The sequence below is a fragment of the Eulemur rufifrons genome, chromosome 6, assembly GCF_041146395.1.
Source record: "Eulemur rufifrons isolate Redbay chromosome 6, OSU_ERuf_1, whole genome shotgun sequence".
NCBI lineage: Eukaryota > Metazoa > Chordata > Mammalia > Primates > Lemuridae > Eulemur > Eulemur rufifrons.
The window spans coordinates 56,102,754-56,123,070 of NC_090988.1; the positions used below are offsets into that span (position 1 = coordinate 56,102,754).

At 35.1% G+C, this 20,317-nt stretch overlaps 3 protein-coding genes across 3 annotated transcripts; 2 read left to right on the top strand and 1 right to left on the bottom strand.

Moving 5' to 3' along the window:
- Positions 1 to 494: 494 nt before the first annotated feature.
- On the top strand, positions 495 to 1,430 carry LOC138384089 (olfactory receptor 52J3-like). The gene has a single exon (XM_069469357.1). The coding sequence runs from the start codon at positions 495 to 497 to the stop codon at positions 1,428 to 1,430; it is 936 nt and encodes a 311-aa protein (XP_069325458.1).
- A 3,132-nt stretch (positions 1,431 to 4,562) lies between these two features.
- On the bottom strand, positions 4,563 to 5,516 carry LOC138384090 (olfactory receptor 52E2). The gene has a single exon (XM_069469358.1). It carries the CDS (start codon positions 5,514 to 5,516, stop codon positions 4,563 to 4,565), a length of 954 nt encoding a protein of 317 aa, XP_069325459.1.
- A 13,471-nt stretch (positions 5,517 to 18,987) lies between these two features.
- On the top strand, positions 18,988 to 19,923 carry LOC138384091 (olfactory receptor 52E1-like). Its single transcript, XM_069469360.1, has one exon. It carries the CDS (start codon positions 18,988 to 18,990, stop codon positions 19,921 to 19,923), a length of 936 nt encoding a protein of 311 aa, XP_069325461.1.
- The last annotated feature ends 394 nt before the right edge of the window (positions 19,924 to 20,317 follow it).

Here is a 20,317-nt window from a genome sequence, read left to right on the forward strand (position 1 = left end):
TTCTACAGTATGTTATTATTGAAGTGTCTTGTATATCTGCCTCTGAGACTTTACTTTCTTACCTGTCTGTTTATTTCTTGGGTATGTCTGAATTTCCCTTGTTTGTGTATTTGTAATTATTCATGTGTTCTTCTTCAGTCAAGGTATTCCCAAAGGGTACACGGCATATTAAATATTCCATATTTAGTATCAAGTTATGTCTTAGGACTCTGCAATGTGTTTGCTGATAAGGCTTACATGTAAAAAATTAGGATTATATCACTATAAAAATTAAGCCCTTTGAGACTAGTCCATTCCAATGACTATGGCTCAAAACTGGAATAAAAATACATTAACAGGACCATGCAAATAGCACGTGTTTTCATTTTTACTCTACCTGTATTGAATTAAACACTAACCTAGTTATTTTCATTCCAAACTCTTATTTGATCTTCTTCTTCTCTCCCCAGCTCCTCCTCCTAAAAGTGGAAACTTCTACATTGTCATTTGGAAAGATGTTTTATTATAACAGGAGCATTTTTCACCCAGTCACCTTTTTCCTGATTGGAATCCCAGGTCTGGAAGACATCCATGTCTGGATCTCCCTGCCATTCTGCTCTGTTTACCTGGTGGCTTTACTAGGCAACACCACCATTCTGCTAGTCATCAAGGCAGAACAGAGCCTCCGGGAGCCCATGTTCTACTTTCTGGCCATTCTGTCAACAATTGATTTGGCCCTTTCTACAACCTCTGTGCCCCGCATGCTGGGGATCTTCTGGTTTGATGCTCATGAGATCAACTTTGCAGCTTGTGTGGCCCAGATGTTTCTGATCCATGCATTCACTGTCATGGAGGCTGAGGTCCTGGTAGCCATGGCGTTTGACCGCTATGTGGCCATCTGTGCTCCCCTACACTACACAACCATCTTGACATCCCGAGTGCTGATGGGCATTAGTTTATATATTGTAATTCGCCCAGTCTTGCTTACACTTCCTTTGATCTATCTCATCTACCGCCTACCTTTTTGTCAGGCTCATGTAATATCTCATTCTTACTGTGAGCACATGGGCATTGCGAAACTGTCCTGTGGAAACATCCGTGTCAATGCTATTTATGGGCTCTTTGTGATTGCTCTCTTTCTTCTGAACCTAGTCTTTATTGGCATCTCATATATTTACATTCTTCGTGCAGTCTTCCTCCTCCCATCACAGGATGCAAGGCTAAAAGCCCTGAGCACATGTGGCTCCCATGTTGGGGTCCTCTGTGTTTTCTACATTCCTTCAGTCTTCTCTTTCCTTACTCACCGATTTGGACACGGCATACCACGCTACATTCACATTCTTGTTGCCAATCTCTATTTGGTTATCCCACCATCTCTCAACCCTATCATTTATGGAGTGAGGACCAAACAGATACGAGAGCGAGTAATCCATGTTTTTATTAAAAAATAGGGACTCCCACTTCCTTTGTTTACTGGAGATTTTGATCCAGCAAGAAAAACTAGTGTCTTTTTGCCAGAAATATTTTTATTTGTCTAAATTTAGTGATTCCAGGGAATTTGATCTTTCCTCCTTAATAATTCTAAATTTTGAATAGTTGTCATTATATTTCAAGTTCAAGGACTGATTCCTACTGTAGAAGTGAGAAGTTTGCATGATTCCACTTTGAATAAGAGTAAATAATGAATAAATTTAAGCAATGAGCTTTCTCATTTTTACATTTGTTATATGTTATATAACAATATTATGTTTTTTTCCCCAACAAAAGCAAAGAAGTGTTAACAAATTCATTTGTTCCCATAGCATGGAATAAAAACTATTATTAAGATTCATTTATCTTAACTACTATTCTTAATCAAATATGTAGGACATTTAATTTGAAATGACCTCTAAGTACTACTCTAATCTGAATCTATTTTTTTCTTTTTTATCTTTATATATAGAAAAGGTTACCGTATGCTTTTTTGTCTACTTTAGAGTCTAAATTTATCATTTTAAATTCATTAATTTGGGTGGGTGCCATTGTAATTTTGTAATTAATATAATTGGTATTGTACTGTGTATCATCTTAAAGCCTATTGCTTCAATTAATATAAAGTTTAGAGATCTATATTTGTTGATACATACACTTCCTTTTTAAATGCAGTAGAATCTTTCATTTGCAGTATAGTTATACTTTCATGTTTTAATGATATATATAATATTTTGGTAATTTTAACTTAGAAAAACTGTTGTGTCATATTTATGAATATGTTTATATATATTTAAAATATCCTTCAAGGTTCTACACTTAAAAATAAAATCCATGCATAGTAGGTTACCTATTGATCATCTCCCTGCTTTTTTCTATTGTGTTTCTTATTTACTGTGATTTTCTTCCTCATCTCCAGATTTCCTGCCAAGCTTTCTAAAAGTCTCATTGTAGCAGTTATTTGGTTCCACTTGACAAAATAACACCTTTCCATAAATCCTTTATATTTAATACTTTATTTTATTATGACAGACTGATATTTTTAACTGAAATCAATAGTATTTTTATTATCTCTCCCATACTCTTCTATCACTTTCAAATTTAGGGCTTCTGCATAGCTGTGTTAGAGGCCAACCTCTATTTTATTACTAGAGAGAGAGAGGGAGAGAGAGAGTGTGTAGGTATGTTCACTTTTACATTTAACTCTAATATGACTGAAATTTATTTTGTTATAAATGTAAAATAAAAAAATGCTTTTCTGTTTCTATTTCTAATCAGTTTTCATAACATGATTGACTTGATAACTTATCACTTCAGCACTAATTTGTTTTTATTATTTCATAATATTAAATTTCAATATGTACTTGAAGCTGGTTTTCATTACTATAATCTGCCTGTCTGTTTATTCTTGAACCAGTACCAATGTTTTTATCATTACAAAATTATAATATATTTTAATATGTATTAGAGCTGATTATCCTCCTATAATTTTTCTCTCTCCTTTTGTTTTTTGCAATAATTTGTAAAAAAAACTACAATTATTTTTTCATAGTTGAAAATATCCAGATGATCCAGGTGAAATGATGAAATTTTGAGTTAATTTATTCCTTGGTTCATTTATAATCAATTAAACAATTTATCCATTCCTTAACATTTAATTGAAAATAAATTATGCTCCTCACTTGGTCAAGCATATATGATAAAATATTTCTTGGTGATTTTATACTGTGATTGTTAGTTAAGCTAGAATTCTGTTTCTTACAACTTTCTAGCTTAGAGTTGGTCTCATGAGAAATATGCATAAGCTATTGGAGCAAATGTGAAATAGCAGTGCTAGGATGGAAAGTCTAGAAGGTGCATATAGCGTGGGTGGAGAAAGATTTTTCACCACGGCAGAAATTAGGATATATAAATGTAAAAAAAAGTTTATCTTCTCAGAGGAGAAAGGGAGTCAGAGAATGAAAGAGAGAGGGGAAAGTGGGGGAAGAGAGCAGGGAGATGGTGCGGCATCCCAAAGAAAGAGAAGGGAGGTGCCAGCAGCGAGGCCAAGTGGCTTGTTGATTTTATGGGGACAAAGAGAAAAGAAATATTGATTGTTGCAGAGTAATTAGGAGGCAGCTGGAGATGTCAGGTTGTCTGTCTTTCTTGCTTTTCTCTGCTCCTGGAGTCTTGGTTTTCTCTAAAATGTAGTCAGGCTTATCAAAAGGGATATGATTTTGCCCCTGAGATATGGTTTTGGGCAGGAAACTAAGACCTGGAGTTTGCTCCCCTGCTGTCCCTCAAGGAGCTTCTGAGGAACACCTTGAGGCTATAGAAACAGATTCTAAGGCTGTGAGCTGGTAAATGGAAAAAAAAGATTCACATTTCCTTTTTGTCCCTTGGGCTCCTTTCAGATGTTTGTGCAGAGTCCCTGCAGGTTGCCTGCCAACTAGGGAGGGAAGAGAGTTGGGAGAGCTCATGATTGATCTTTAGATGTTTTTAGGAAATTGTGGGATTAGATATTTTCTTGTTAATAATATTTTAGCAAGACGGCCCCTTTTAGGCAGTGATGATGCTCCATAGTTCACCACTGTTTACAGGCAGTGACAGATAAACTCGGCCCTACCAGAGAATTCTAATTTCCCCTCACCTTTCCCCAGCTCCATGTCAAGTTCTCTACAGCTACCAGCCCTTCTGACCAACAGTCATCACCATCAGATATGTTACTAGGAACGTGCACAGGTATACCTATGAATAACTGACTTCCATACATTTCTATACCCATTCTGTTTATGACTCCATCCAAGAGTCTGAATGTACTTTGCTTTCTGTAAGGGCTGACTCATTCATGCAGGCAAGTACTGGTCATTAAATTTGTTTTCAGATCTATTCTTTTCTAGTTCCTCCCACAATTGTGTCTATTCCTGTAATCAATTCTTTATTCCTTAGTATTTATAGTAGTTCTGTATTTTTCCTTGAACCCTTCCTGACATAAGTATGAATAAATAAATTCAATATATTAAATACAGAAGAGGGCCAATATAGCCACATATTGTGACAAAGTTTTTGTGACAAAGTATTTCTCTGACTAAATTTTCATAAAATTGTATATGAAACCTCACATGTATTAGGTGCTATTCCTTTTCCATTCCTTGCTTGCGCAATAACATTTTCTTCACACGGTCATAGATCTGCTTGGTCCTGACTCCATATATGACAGGATTGAGCATTGGTGGCACTACAACATAAAGATTGGCCAGCAGTATATGGATATAGCGTGGCACATTTTGGCCAAAGCGATGTGTCATAAAGGAAAAGAGGGCTGGGGTATAGAAGGCAAGGATTACACAAACATGTGAACCACACGTGCTGAGGGACTTGAGTCGGGCTTCACGGGAAGGAAGACGGAAAACAGCATGGAGTATCTGAACATAAGAAAGGGCAATGGCTGTGATGTCAAACACTAGATTACAAATGGCACCCAAGCCATAGATGATATTGATCTTGATGCTGGCACAAGACAGACGAGCAAGACCCATGTGCTCACAGTAGGTGTGGGGAATGACATGATTCCCACAGAAGGGCAATCGCAAAATAAGAAATACAAATGGAATGACAAAAATAAATGCCCTCGTTAACACACCAAAACCAATTACAGAAACGACCTTATTGGTGAGGATGGTACTATATCGGAGTGGGTTGCAGATGGCCACATAGCGGTCATAAGCCATTGCCAAGAGGACTGCTGACTCCATAAGTGTGAACTTGTGGATGAAAAACATCTGGATGAGGCAGTCCTCAAAGATGATCTCTCTGAGGTTGATCCAGAAGATTCCAAGCATCTTAGGGATAGTAGCTGTTGAGAGGCCCAAGTCTATGGTAGCCAACATGGCCAGGAAGTAGAACATGGGCTGGTGTAGGCTTTTCTCAGTCTTGATCACCAGAAGAATAGTGAAGTTCCCTATGAGTGCAATCATGTACACAGCACAAAAGGGAAGGCCAATCCAGATGTGAAATGTTTCTAGTCCTGGGATTCCCAGTAACAAAAAGGAGGAGGGGTGAAACCGAGTTTCATTGGGAAAGAACATCCTGATTGGTAACGCATAAGTCCACAGTCTTCAGATATGTATGCTCACCCAATCTGCGGGTTACCAGACAGTTTTCTGCATTTTTAGAGACCTAAAGATAACATAAGGAACATTATACATTTGTGTATGTGCTTTTCTGCAGGAAATTATAGCAATTTGTAATGTACTACGGCCAGAGAACTTTAGATAAGTGACATCTCAAGAAAAAGTGCCTGGAGGAAGTTACATATTAAGTTGAAATAAAATGTTATATGTGGTACTTTCAACTTTGCTAGCATCTTACCCTTCTGATAGCTTATGAAGAACCCTGTCACTGATATTATGCTAAGAGTTGCCTTAATACTCTCTACATTAGCTATCTGCTCTCATTATCACCATCATCACCAACAGAAACTCTCTTGAATTTTGAGCAATTTATGGCTTACCTAGCCCCTAAATATAATATTGAAAGTTAATTCCAGTAAATTGAATGACAACACATAGGGACTGACATACAAGATAGGTAATATCTAGTCAATAAACACACAAAGTCATCAAAATTTATGCCAAAATATTTAAAAAATCATTTGAAATATTAAAATTGGCTCATTTTTAAATATTCAAATATTTATAAAATAAAATAGGGAATAATAGTGAAAATTCAGCATCAACTACCAAATACTGAAGCACTGCCTACTCTTTGCAAGGCTAGGCTTTATGTTAGACTCTGTGCAAAAAATCATCTCTAATCTTTAAATTAAAAAAAACACCCTTTGGCTGCACACTGTGGCTCACACCTATAATCCCAACACTTAGGGAGGCCCAGTCAGGAGGATTGCTTGAGGCCAGGAGTTTTAGACTAGCGTGAGCAGCATAGTGAGACTCTGTCTCTACTAAAAAATAAAAATAAAATTTAGCCAGGTGTGGCTCATACCTGTAGTCTCAGCTACTCGGGAGGCTGAGGCAGGAGGATCACTTGAGCCCAAGAATTCGAGGTTGCAGTGAGCTATGGTCAGGCTGCTGCACTCCAGTGTGGGCAACAGAGTGAGACTCTAAGAAACCAACCAACCAACCAAACAAACAAAAAACACTCTACAAAGAGAATATTAATTCTCATATTTTACAAGTAATCGATCTAAGGATCAAGGAGTTTAAGAGGCTTACTAGAAGTTTAAAATGCTTTTACTGGAGTATCTGGGATATCAAGGTAAGGAGGAAAAAAGTGGTGAATGGAAATGAAAGGAAAAATGGAAAAAAAAGGAAAAAATAATGACTACCTTACCTGTGTTATATACACTGGGTAACACATACATTGAAACAAACACATACACACAGGCATAATCTTCCTCACAATCTTCCTCATAATCTTCCTTTAAATATATATATATATTTAAAACTCACAACATACATCTGGATAACATATGATACTATACCCAATTCATAGCTGAGGCAATCATGACTTTAGGAATTTAAGATACATGTCAAAATGTTGAATTAAAAGTTGGAGAAAGAATAAAAAAGTATGAGCATTGGAAAATTAGGTCCGGGACAATTCAATCATTTTCAAAGTTATCCAAACCCTTCTTATCTGTCTTCACGTATATTGTTTATAACATTTGATGTGGGAGAGGTATGTCCAGAGCATTTTTTAAATTCATATGTGCCATTATCTTGTAGTAAAAATCTATTCAGAGAGCAATACAATTATGATCTCATTTTTAGCAAGCAAAGTCAAGGTATTATCCAGGCACTAATATAAAGGGAACAAAAACAAGAGGCGTGTCTGTGACAAGCAGGTCCTGGAATGAGTAGTCCCCTACGGATGGTAAGCATGTGCAGAGAAGCAAAGCTGGGGTCAGGAGGCACTGTTAGCAGGAGATAATCCATGGTAGTTCCAACAGGAGCAGAAGCTTTTTCCATGTGTCATTGCAATGCAATTCTGAATACTTTTGACATGGATTTTATGACAATGGATAAAAGGAGAAGTAAAACAAGAATTTAGTCATGGAGGCAACATTTTCTGTGAATCCCATGAGTCAAAAAGATCAACAAAAGTTTCCTCTTTTCTAATAAACACATATGCAACAGTTTTTCAGTAAATGGGAAACTGACTTTAAGCGAAAGATGTGGTTTTAATCATTAATGGATAAAAATAGCTACCTTTTGGCATTTCTAAGAGGGAAACAATAATACTATTTTCTGTGATTGTAAACAAAATGAAAGGAAATTATGTCACCATGATGATATAATTATGTCCTGTAATGGTACTGAGTGTAAGTGTTAGGTGAGTATCCAGAATATGGTATGAATAAACCATGAGGAAGACAAATATAGCCAAGGGACACAAAAAAACTGGAGTGAAAATAGGGTATATGGGGAAATAACAAGATCTGCTTTCTCAGATGTAGATTAATAAATCTTAATATTTCTGTGGACATTGGTTTGTTTTAGAAGATTGATGAGGAACATATATTTTAAACCCAAGGGCACCATCTATCCTGTAAAGATACATGAATGTGGGAAAGTAAGGGCAACCTCATACCTATTGACAAGACCTTCAGGAATTACAAAAGATTCCTGGGGAAAAGTTACAGAGAGATGAGTGTTTTAAAGCAAGCATTGTTAGTAATCTTGGTTCTTATCTTCCAATCGAGGATAGCTACAATATTGTGTTTAAAAACTTCTTGAACTTTCACTCCTTTCCTGAAGAATTTTGCCCCTTTGATGTTACTATGGGAACATTCTGATATTTTCTCCCGACTCCCTTGTATGTGGTTTGGCAAAAGCATCTAAAAATAAAGGAATAAAGGAAAGGTCTAGGCTTCTAATGGACAAAAGCATGTAAAAATAAAAGAAAGTTTCATCAGATTTTTTTGTCAAAAAACATTCTTCAACACATACCTTAGATATGTCTTCAGGACACTGGTAAATTACTTCATACAGGCTTGATCCCTTCCTGTTCTATGTTCTCACAAGTCCTAATACTAATCCTTATTATAGAATTATTAACAATGATCACTCATGTTTAACGTATCTGTATCTAATTGAAAATGTAAACAGCTACCAAATGTCCATTAACAGTATAAAAATAAATATCAATACATTTACATTGTAAAATACTACATATATGAACAATCTACAACTGTATGAAACAACAAAGGAGAATCTTACAAAATAATGATGAGAGAAAGAAGTCAGCCATTTTTATAAAGGTCAAAACAGGTAAAAACTAATCTATAATCTAAGAAGTCAAGATAGTTGTTACTTGGTGGGGTACTGGCAGTCAGCATGAGTGGGGATTCTGGGGCATTGATAATGTTTAGTGATTTATATATTGGTTATATAGGTATGATCAGTTTGTAAAAAAGTTAATTGAGCTGCATACTTAAAATGTGCATTTAATTTAAGAATATGAAAATTCAATAAAATGTTCACAAAATATAAGTCCCTTAATAGCAGATAGGATGTATTTTATTAATTTTTGTATCCTCACCATCACTTATTAGAGTCCATGGCATCAATTCACAAGATAATACGGAAATGATGAATGTCTATAAAATTTCCTAGGCCAGATGTGATTTGTACCCTAATTTTCTTGTTAGTAGGTTTATGTATGCATCCATTATGCATTCATTAAATAAATATTATTGAATGGGTTTTATTATTATTTTTTATTTCAAAGTGTTATGGGAGTACACATGTGTTTGGTTACATGGATCACTTTGTAATGCTTAAGGCAGGGTTAAAAGTGTGCCTGTTACCCAGATAGTGTTCATTGTACCTGTTAGGTAGGTTTTTGCTCATCCTCTATTGAATGTGTTTTATTAGAATCTATTCTGAGGCATTTTAAAGTTGAGGCCTATGCAGTCACATAACAAAAATGTTATAACATGATGCAGTGTTTATACACAAGAATATTCAAGGGAAACAAATTTCTAAAAATAAATTGACTATCCCATCAGTACTGAAGTAAGTGCTACACCAATATTTTTATTTAACCATAAATTATATGCTTAAAATTAATAGAGTATCATTTCTCATAATTATAAAACATGCTGATTCATACATGCATATGAATAGCAATAGCAAGATCAAATCCTTCCTTATCCACGTCAGCATTACCTCTCATGCTGACATCTGTAACTGTAGAGTTACGTAATGCATTTTTTGTAGGCTGTGGAAATATGAATGCTGTGTTTTCTAACTCTTCTGAATTTCTTTCTTTTTCTCTAACTTCATCATCTCAGTCTTCTTTAAAAATATTTGTTTCTCTGATGATTCATTAAATATTAGTGATTCTTATTAACCTTCAACCTTAGCTCCTATTTTTCCTCCTCCCTCCCTCCTTTCCTCCCTTCCTCCCTCCTTTCCTTCCTTCTCCCCCCTTTCTCTCTCTCCCTCCCTTCTTCTCTCTCTCTCTCTCCCTTTCTTTCTTTCCTTATTTCTTTTTCTTTCTTTCTTTCTGACAGTAGGAAATGTTTGCTGTTCCAAAGAAAAGTGCTATATACAAGATTAGAAAGGGTAACAAAACTTGGTAATATGATAGAAAAATCCACATAAATTTTTGGGATTATTACCCAGTTTAAGAATAGTGATAAGGATGTAAATTATATGTTGTACAAATGTATACTCTAATTTTTAAAAATTTTGAATGCTTAACAGGTAAAGAATAACAGACTGCTAGAAAAGTCTTATTTGTACACATAAAATATTCATATTCATGAAAAATGTGTAAATGAACAAAATCCCAGACATCATATTTCTGAATACATAAAATTCCATAAAATGTAGATAATGTCTGTCAGAAGATATCAAAATCATAATATCAGGCAGTGCAATATTTTGCTAAGAAATAGTGCTACGCATTTAGTCTTACATGTTACATCAAACATTCTTCATATATTAAAGTCTATTTTGAATGACATTACAACTGTGAGATCACCAAGCTAATTTGTCAGTGAAATACTATATATCCACTTTAAAACAAAGAGGTTTTTGCTCACCCCTGAGAAAGTTACATAAATATGACCTCTTCAAACTTTGAAAGATTACAAAATTCCTTCTGAATTATGTTATTTTGAAAATCAAAGTATCATTTGAGAAAGACATACCTCAATCAATGCGAATTGGAGATAAAGAGGTCTTCAGATGCAAATGGTTTTTTAAAAGGAAAACAATCAAACACACATGTACTCATTGTTTTACCTCTTAATTTAGTAAGTATTTTAAGTTGATAACTCCACTTGCATGCTTGTTTACCAAAACCCTACACTTGTACTTACTGCCACACATTTTATGTGATTAATGTCAGAATTTATTTGTTCTTATAATGGGTATCAATTAACAACCTTTTGTGGTTATAGTTACTCTTAATACTTTTTTCTTTTTACTTGTATACTAGAGTTAAAAGTGATTTATACACCACCATTACAGTATTACATTATTCTGCATTTGTATATGTATATATACATATATATTTACCTTTACTAGTGAGATTTATACTTTCATCCACGTTGTTTAAGTATTCTTTCATTTCATATTGAAGAACTCCTTTTAGCACCTCTTATAAGTCAGTTCTAGTGGTGACAAAGTCCCTCAGTTTTTGTTTGTCTTGGAAAGTCTTTATCTCTCCTTCATCTGTAAGAACAGTTTTACTGGGGGCAGTGTTCTCACTTGGCAGGTATTTTTTTTTTTTAATCAACACTTTGAATATATCCTATCACTTCTTTTCTGGCCTGCAAAGTTTCTGTTGAGAAATCTGCTGGTAATCATATGTGGGTTGCTTTGTGTCTTATGAATTGCTTTTTTTGGCTGCTTTCAAAGTTTTCTTTGTCTTTAATTTTTGAGAATTTATTAGACACAAGTGGAACTTCCAAAGATGAGAAGTGAAAGCCTAAAACTGGAAGTATAATAGGAATGTGTACATATTTCTGGTGACAATCACTGAAAACATGTGATTAAACAATGTAACCCCTCAAGGAAGATGGATCAATTGAAATCACCTAAAAGTATTATGCATGAAGAGGAGCTGTGAGAGTATAATAAGGTATATAGTAAGTCTTTCCTCACATCATCCAATATCTATTTTACTAACCCACCCAGCACCTTGCTGAAACTGAAACAGTTCTAGTTAAGTTAATCAATGATCTCTGGCCACCTATCCCACACAAATATCCCTGTCTCATCCTACCACAACTCCCAGCAGCATGTGACAATGTTGACAATTCTGTTCTTTGACAACTCTTGCTTTTGTTTCCTCTCATCTCACCAACTGATCCTTTTAAAATAATTTTTGTTGGATATTCTTCCACAGTAAGATTTTTAAATGTTGTCATGGGTACTCTAGGTCATAGTTCTGGTTTTATTTCACTTATATAAGTATAACCCTTTCGTAATATGTTTTATCCAGTAATGTGACTTTTAGAACTGTCTATACATTGATGACTCCACTGTATATCTCTATCCCTGACTTCTCTAATGATCTCCAAAGTGGTATATTCAACAGTCTACTGGATCCTTGAAAGTCTAAGAGACACAAGAAACATTACATAGTCATTGAAGAATTTTTCTTAATAACATTTTTAATGCGCCCTTCTTGGTAAATATAACTCTTACTATACAGTCGGCCAAATTAAAAAAACCAGGCCTTGTTTTCCATCATTCAAACACTTTAAGTTGTGTCAAAGCTATCAATAAGTCTTGTTTTTATGTACAACATATTTTAATTTATTCACTTCTGATCTTTAGTGCCTTTGTCATGATTTCATTTCTGCAATATTTTGTTAGCTTCTTAAATCCTCTCATTCTTGTGCCATTCTCCTCAAATCCATTTTCTTATAGCAGGTAGAAATTCTTAACAAGAATTGGCACCTCAAATCATTTCTCTGCTTATAAAGTAATTTCTTCCTATTGCTCTCAGAATAAAAGGAAAATCATTGCTATCATTTGTGAGACTGTACATAATGGACTCCTTCCTCACATATGGGAAGAAGAGATGGAAGTTTACATCTGGTTTTGCCCCTATTCCCCCTCCTCCTCACGTCTGTGCTCTCTTCCTCAAACCCCCCAATAGCCTCTCTGACAGCTTTACTAATTCTAATCTCAAACATGCCGTTGACACTTTCTTCACCAAACTGTAGGCATTCTTTAACTCTTCCTATTTGTATAACAGTCCAAGCCTCTTTCTCACCACTCTTCAAATATTTTCTGTCCAATTATCTAAAACAGCCAGCCACATCTGATCTCACATTACTGTATCACACCACACATGTTTTTTTTCCTACAAAATTCACTCCTTTTTCTCTTCCTCCAAATCCCCTTTCTCCAACTACCCAATGCCAATCTCTTCTCTCTTTGATCTATCTTTTCTTCCCTCTTTCCTTTCACAAATGGCAGTAGTTTTTCCTCCTCACTTTTCCCTTCTCCCCCATCAGACTTACTCAGGGTGTAGGCCACTTATGGTTACCCATCACTTCATTAACTTACTGCTTTGCTTTCTTACTCCTGGTTAGAATGCTCAGTCGGAGACAGTGCTACCTAAGGGGTCTGGAACATTATCAGCTTATATACCTGTGATGAAAGAAGTTTTGCCCTTGTTATATAGGAGTTCTGGAAGCCTGAGGGAACTGTAGCATAGCTACTTATGCTATATAATGAGTAGAGACCTATGAGTCGAAGGGATGTAAGTTGCTCAAGATGAGATAGAGGAAATTTCCATGGGAACAAAGAATGCCTAAGGGAGGTTCAAGTGGGACAAAATCAAGGAAACCCTGACTCTATCCTGGATGGCTGGATGAGCTTAGATATACAATGGGGAGTGGGCAGATTCCTACTGTGAAAGTTTTCAATAGAATTAAGAGATTATGCATACTAAAATTGTACAATAGAGTAAAAAGACTATGGTACTAATATGTGTACTAATATCAGTATACTAATACGTGTACAGGTTCTAGAAACTACTCAGACTTTTGGATATGATCTCATAGGGAACATCCCTAAGTGCAAGGGTTAGCCAGAAATAGATACATTCTGAGAGGAACTGACATAGGTTAAAACCATCTGAAATCCTGATTTGATTAAGAAGATCTTAGATTGTTAGTGGTCATGGCCACGGGCCAGGAGTAAATATAAATTTAAATATTCTAAATCAGAATAGCTTTATATAACATTATCCTGGGCTTCAAATTATTTCGACTTCATTTTACACTAAATGTCTTGCATTAACATAACTAAGCAGAGAAAGAATGAAACAAATGTGACATAAAATGGAACACAGGAATACATATAAAAGATCAAATAATACATTTTTCCTACAGGCTTTATAAGAACTGTAATTATATATACTCAAAATAATTAATTGTAAGATTGAAATGTTCATTAAAAACCGGAATTTTTTTAATGCTACAACCATTTTTATTTTTTATTTTATTTTTTTTTATTTATTTATTTTTATTTCAGAACATTATGGAGGTACAAACATTTTGGTTACATATATTGCCTTTGCATAGCCGGAGTCAGAGCTACAAGTGTGCCCATCCCCCAGAGAGGGTAGATAGAATTAAGGCTGGTAATCATCTGACCTTAAAATCCAGAGATTAATCTAGATTATCTTTGGTGGGTCTAATGTAATTACAAAGGTCCTTAAAAAGTGGAAATGGGAGGCAGCAGAAAATTAAGTGTCAGAGGGATGGGGTGTGAGAAAGACTCTACTGCCATTGCCAGCCTTGAAGATAGAAGGAGACCTTCATCCAAAGAATATGAGTAGGCTCCAAAAGATGAAAAAGTCAAAAAAGTGGATTCTCCCCGAAAGCCTCCAGAAAAGAATGCAATCTGCCAGCATCTTGATTTTAGCTTAGTGACATATGTTCTGAATTTGTAACATAGAGAACTGAAAGATAAATTTGTGTTATCCTAGGCCACTACATTTGTGAGTATATTATGGCAACAATAGGAAATTAATACAACCCCATAGAATTAAATATCTAAAAGAATATTTGGCAAAAACAATGATTTTTAGATTTATGCTAATCAATTTTTATAACACTCTTTTCATAAAATTACAGAATATTATTTTGAAGCATGCACACACAAAAATGTTAAATAACAAATCACAAAACAAGTATGAAATTATCAAAAATTTATAAATTTCAGAGCATTTTTAAAAAGTTTACAGAATTGGAGGATTAAAGTAGAATTGTCAAAAACATATGAATAGTAGAAAGAGGGAAATATTAATTAAGAAAAGAAATATTTTTTCAATGACTACTAGTTTCTAAAATTAAAGATGCATATAAAATCTCAGGTTTATAGGTCATAAGATATGTCAAAGAATATATTTTTTAAAAATCTGCAATGTAATGGAGATAATTAACTATGATTAAAGTAAAGGTAAATTCTAAAATTTTCCAAAAAGTAAAATCATATCATTCACACAGTGATAATAATCATATCAGAATTAAAATTTTCACAGTGGCACTAGATCCAGGAGAGCACTAAAGCAATATTTGCAAATATTGCTTTAGTGGTAGGTATGTCTCACTTGCTGAAAAGAGTTTCCCACTGTGTGATATAGATGCTTTAAATGTATGCAAATAGGGAACAGTTATAAAAAAATCCTCCCTAATTTTTCATTTGTGAATGTTGTTATTCATTCTTCACCTAATTTAACTACTTGAACAAAACACTCATTTTTCTCTGTTTCCTTTATAGATTTGGCATTCTTAAATATTTGATAGTAATTATTATATTAATAACTTAGTAGAAGAAGGAATGAGAAGGCATGCAAAGATACTTAAGTATGAGCAGTCAATTAAACAAAGACAGAAACTATTGGTAATCTGGCAATGTCTTTCTTCCTGTTACCATGTTTTGTGCTATACAAAAAATAAAAGAAAGAACAGATGCCAAAACAAGACAACAAAAACTGAGTTGACTTCAAAATGACTCCTTGACTAAAATAACATCCACGGGCTACCCTGATTGCTAGCCACTACATGAGGGTCTCCTTTGGTGTTTATCTGTTGAATGATGACCCTATGAGATGTATGTTTATGGAATTCTGAGGGTTCCCAATGTTGTCACAATTTTAAGACTTTAATTCTTTGAAACTTGTCTTTTCCTTGGCCACACCATACATGCCTTAGCTTCCATTTCTTTGCATTTGTGTTATCTCTGCCTGGAATGCTTCCCCCCATCCTCCCCCAGATTCTACATGCCTTGCTTCCTCACGTCCTTCAAACTTTTACTTAAATGTCACATTCTTGGTGTCAGTCGCCCTAACAATATTCCTTAGAATTACCGACACAAACCATCACCATTCCCACCCCCACCCTGCACTTTATGTTTCAACATAAAGCTTACACATTTATTTCATTTATTCTCTTTTGTCCTTTTCCTCTTACTAGGGAGAAAAGGCATCATGTTGGTTCTAACCACACCTGTATGGACAGTGCCTAACATGTAGTAGATAATTGATGAATATTTTCTGAATGATCAGTGAATGAACCATGAAACCTATTCATCCTTTTCAGGGACCAAGATCAGTTCCCAGCACTCATGGATAAGCCTTCTGGAATAAAAGCCTGAAAACTCAGCTATAGTGTTGTGTGTGCTTCTTTTCCCCTATTTCTGTCCCTCATCAGTAACATGGGATGATAAACTCATATGATGTTAGGAATAAAGGAGACTAAAACTTATTTGACAAATTTCCTCATTGTATAGACTTCAGAATTGAAATCAAGAGTGCCCTACAAAGATATACAAATACTATGTAACCATAATAATTAAAAATGAAAAATTAAAAAAATAAGATAAGGCAATTTTACATGGTTTTAGATAAGTAATCAGTGGGAAAGTGATGACAAAATAACTAGGCTCTGCCCCCTGAAATTTCATATCTGCTTTTTATTAATTATAGGAAAGATGCAGAAGAATGGCATGATAGATCTCAGTGGGATGCAAAATTATATGCATTTATTCGCTTTAAGGTAGTGCAATTATGTTAAATATTTAGTTATAATGATATCATAGTATACTTTTTTACTTTGCAGTGTCACATTTATATGAAATATTGAATCAATGTGGTAGTTGCACAATTTTAAGAAGATATACCCAGATTTAATACAGTCATTAGCCTATATATTGTGGGACAAGGACCAGCCCCACTCTCCTTGAAGTGTTCAGGATAAGGAGCCCAGAACCAATTCCAGGAATCCAGTTGAAAAAAAAATGTTTAAAGATTTTACAAGATTTAAAAGAAAATAATGATTTTCTCCTAGAAATAAAATACTCCTAAACTTGAGGATATGGTCCCAGAATCAGGACATGGGTTATCTATGTCCATTACCATTCAGTTTCACAAGGAAAAGGTTAATACCGAGCTCAGAGCTTTGCAGGCTCCACTATCTCCAGGGTGTTCTGACACAGGGCATTGCAAAGATCTCACTCTGGAGGTTTTGGTCACAATACAAAACACCTCTTCCCTAAGCAAATGGAATTCAGAAGGATGCTAAAGGAGATCCACTAACTTCTCCAGGTGTCTGCTGGTAGGTAACATTTTAGAAATACAGATCCTTATCTGTGGCTAGCTGAGAACAAGGAAAAGAGATGTAGTAGGTGATAAAATAAGGGGAAAAAAGGAAAACTTTCTGGCTGAGGGAGGGGGATAAGGGAACTGATTATAAGAATATGTTGCCATAATCTCATATACGCTTAAGAAAATCTTGCCTTCACAAACTAAGATATATCAGAACTAAGTTCTCTATAGCTTTTTATTTTATCATATTCCTCCCAATAGTATAAGCAGTCACTGTGATGATATTTTTTTTGATCTATCTTGGATTGAGCATACTTTGCTAGAATCTTATAATGTAGACATTTTTGTCTCATTTCGTAGGGAAGGAGTTTTAGAGGCAATGAGCAACAGAACTTGGATTCAATTCCTAGTATCAGTTTCTAATTTTATTCTATTTCCATAAACTAAGCTCTGTTAAATTAGCTAAGCCCAAGTCACAGAAGAGAAATCTGATTACAGGCTTTTACTACATCTCCTTCCTCAATCCCCTAAATTTAAATACAACTCCTTGCATACAGTCATCTCTGCTCAAATAAGGGATAGTTATTTTTTTTCTTCCCTGGAATCTTTCTTCTACTCTCCCAATCTAGTAATTCATTTGCCTTTGAGTAATTATCTTAACTCAATTTTTTGTCTCCTTCCTATATTTGGGATCAAATTCTGCATTCTAGAAATTCTTGAGAAATTTGTTTAAGACCCAAGCTGCAATACACCCTTCCAAGACACACATGCACACACACACACACACACGCATGCACACACATGCACACATGTGTATAAAAGAGAAAAAAGCTCTTAATCACAGTGTGCTTGCTTAGCTTTATTAAAGTGATATATCATGGCAAGAGAAATGATAGATTCAGTATCAAGGAGTGGTGTGTGTAAATTAACTCATAAATTGTCACTTTCTTGACAATTTTGTGATGTTTTATAAATTTGAACATTAATGTCTATGTGTGCATATATATGTAAATAAGTGTTTCTTTCTTGGCAGTCATCAGCAGAAAGACACTTATAAATGGCAAAGCTTATCATCAGATTGGAGATGAAGAGGGATATATACATTACATTGTAAGCAGACTCAGAGTAAGAAGATTATCCTGAGAGGATTATCCAGAGTAAGGGCTTTCATTAATAAAAGCTTAAGGCAGGATATCTCTCTCATGTTGTCAGCAGCAAGACAGAAGAGACTGGAAGATGACTGTGGGATGAGAAGTGGATTCAGAGGCTTAAACAATGGGAAATTTGCACTTGCCCAAATTTGACTTAAATGTTCCAGTTTGCTGCATTTATGGTTTCTTTGAAGAGTGAATTATAAATGCTTAGCTCAGAAATGTGGCCCATGTGAATTATAATGGCTTTCATCATGTTTAAATTATGGATCTACTTCTTTGTCTATAAAATATATATTCATAAATTAAATAATTTTTACATAAAATTATTTTAAGATATTTCCAGGAGAATCTTTTGTGTATCTAACATAGCAAAAGAACAATTTTATCTTATCCATACTTTATTAGTTTAGACGGATGATTTATGTGACTATTACAACAACTAACACAAACATTAAACCACTAATTAAGTTCTCTCAGGAAAGAAACCCTCTCCAGTTTATCTTTTACAATCAATCTTAGCGTAGAACTTGGTACATACGTGGTAGATTAAGAAATGTTTGTTGAACTAAAATATTGAATTTAATTGAATGAATCTAACATGGTACATTGAAATTATGCCACCATATTTTACCATTAAATTTTATGTACTTTCAAGTGTCTATAGTGAAGTAACATGGGTAGATATGATAGAAGTTTCACTAATCTTTTCATTTATCTCCGTGCGCTAAGGTAAGGATTAGACTTACTCGATGAATGAAAGATATTTAGTCTATGATATATTTTAGTATAAAAAGATCCCAGAGTAATGGACCCATTTAATACCACCCGATTTCATCCCTATTCTTTCCTCCTTCTGGGGATCCCTGGGCTGGAAAATATGCATCTCTGGATTGGTTTTCCTTTCTTTGCTGTGTTTCTGACAGCTGTGCTTGGAAATATCAGTATCCTTTTTGTGATTCGAACTGAGAGTACTCTCCATCAGCCCATGTTCTACTTCCTAGCCATTCTGTCATCTATCGACCTGGGCCTGTCTACATCCACCATCCCTAAAATGCTTGGCATCTTCTGGCTTACCCTGAGAGAAATCACTTTTGAGGGCTGTCTCATCCAGATGTTCTTCATCCATCTGTACACGGGCATGGAGTCAGCTGTGCTTGTGGCCATGGCCTATGATCGCTATGTGGCCATCTGTAACCCTCTTCGCTACATGCTGGTGCTGACAAACAAGGTGGTATTCAGCATCGCATGGGTAATCCTACTGAAGCCTTTGTCTTTTGCCTTACCGTTTGTTCTACTCATCCTAAGGTTACCATTTTGTGGAAACCGAGTTATCCCGCACACTTACTGTGAGCACATGGGCATTGCCCGCCTGTCCTGTGTCAGCATCCGGGTCAACATCATCTATGGCTTATGTGCCATCTCTACCTTGGTGTTTGACATCATAGCCATTGTCATTTCCTATGTCCAGATCCTTCGTGCTGTATTTCGACTCTCTTCCCGTGATGCCCGAGTCAAGGCACTCAGCACCTGTGGCTCACATGTGTGTGTCATGCTGACTTTCTATACCCCTGCATTTTTTTCATTCATGACCCATAGGTTTGGCCGGAATATACCACGCTATATCCACATTCTTCTGGCCAATTTCTATGTAGTTATTCCACCTGCTCTCAACCCTGTAATTTATGGTGTCAGAACTAAACAGATTAGGGAACAAGTACTGAAAGTGTTTTCCAAGAAATAAAATATAGCTCTTGTATTCATAAAAATTCATATTTAAGAAGTGTGTGCACTAATTTTCCATGTTCAAACTGGAAAGTGAACATTTGGAAAGTATTCAGCACTATCTTTGGGGGAATTGTCAATGGCAATTCTTTGACCGTGCAGCTGCCTTCTTCAACCAAGAAATGAAAAGTTAAGCACATATCAAATGCATGAATAAGTGTTTTATTCATGTAATCTATGATTTCTTTCATCAATGTTTTGTAGTTCTCCTTGTAGAGATTTTCCACTTCCTTGGGCAAGTATATTTATAGGTATTTTATTTTAGTTTCAGCTACTGTATATGGTATTGAGTTTTTGATTTGACTTTCAGCTTGGCTGTTATTAGTATATATAAATGCTACTTATTTGTGAAC

Bases quoted from the DNA above. Each gene is read 5' to 3' on its own strand.
- LOC138384089 (XM_069469357.1), top strand. From the start codon at position 495: ATGTTTTATTATAACAGGAGCATTTTTCACCCAGTCACCTTTTTCCTG.
- LOC138384091 (XM_069469360.1), top strand. From the start codon at position 18,988: ATGGACCCATTTAATACCACCCGATTTCATCCCTATTCTTTCCTCCTT.
- LOC138384090 (XM_069469358.1), bottom strand. From the start codon at position 5,516: ATGTTCTTTCCCAATGAAACTCGGTTTCACCCCTCCTCCTTTTTGTTA.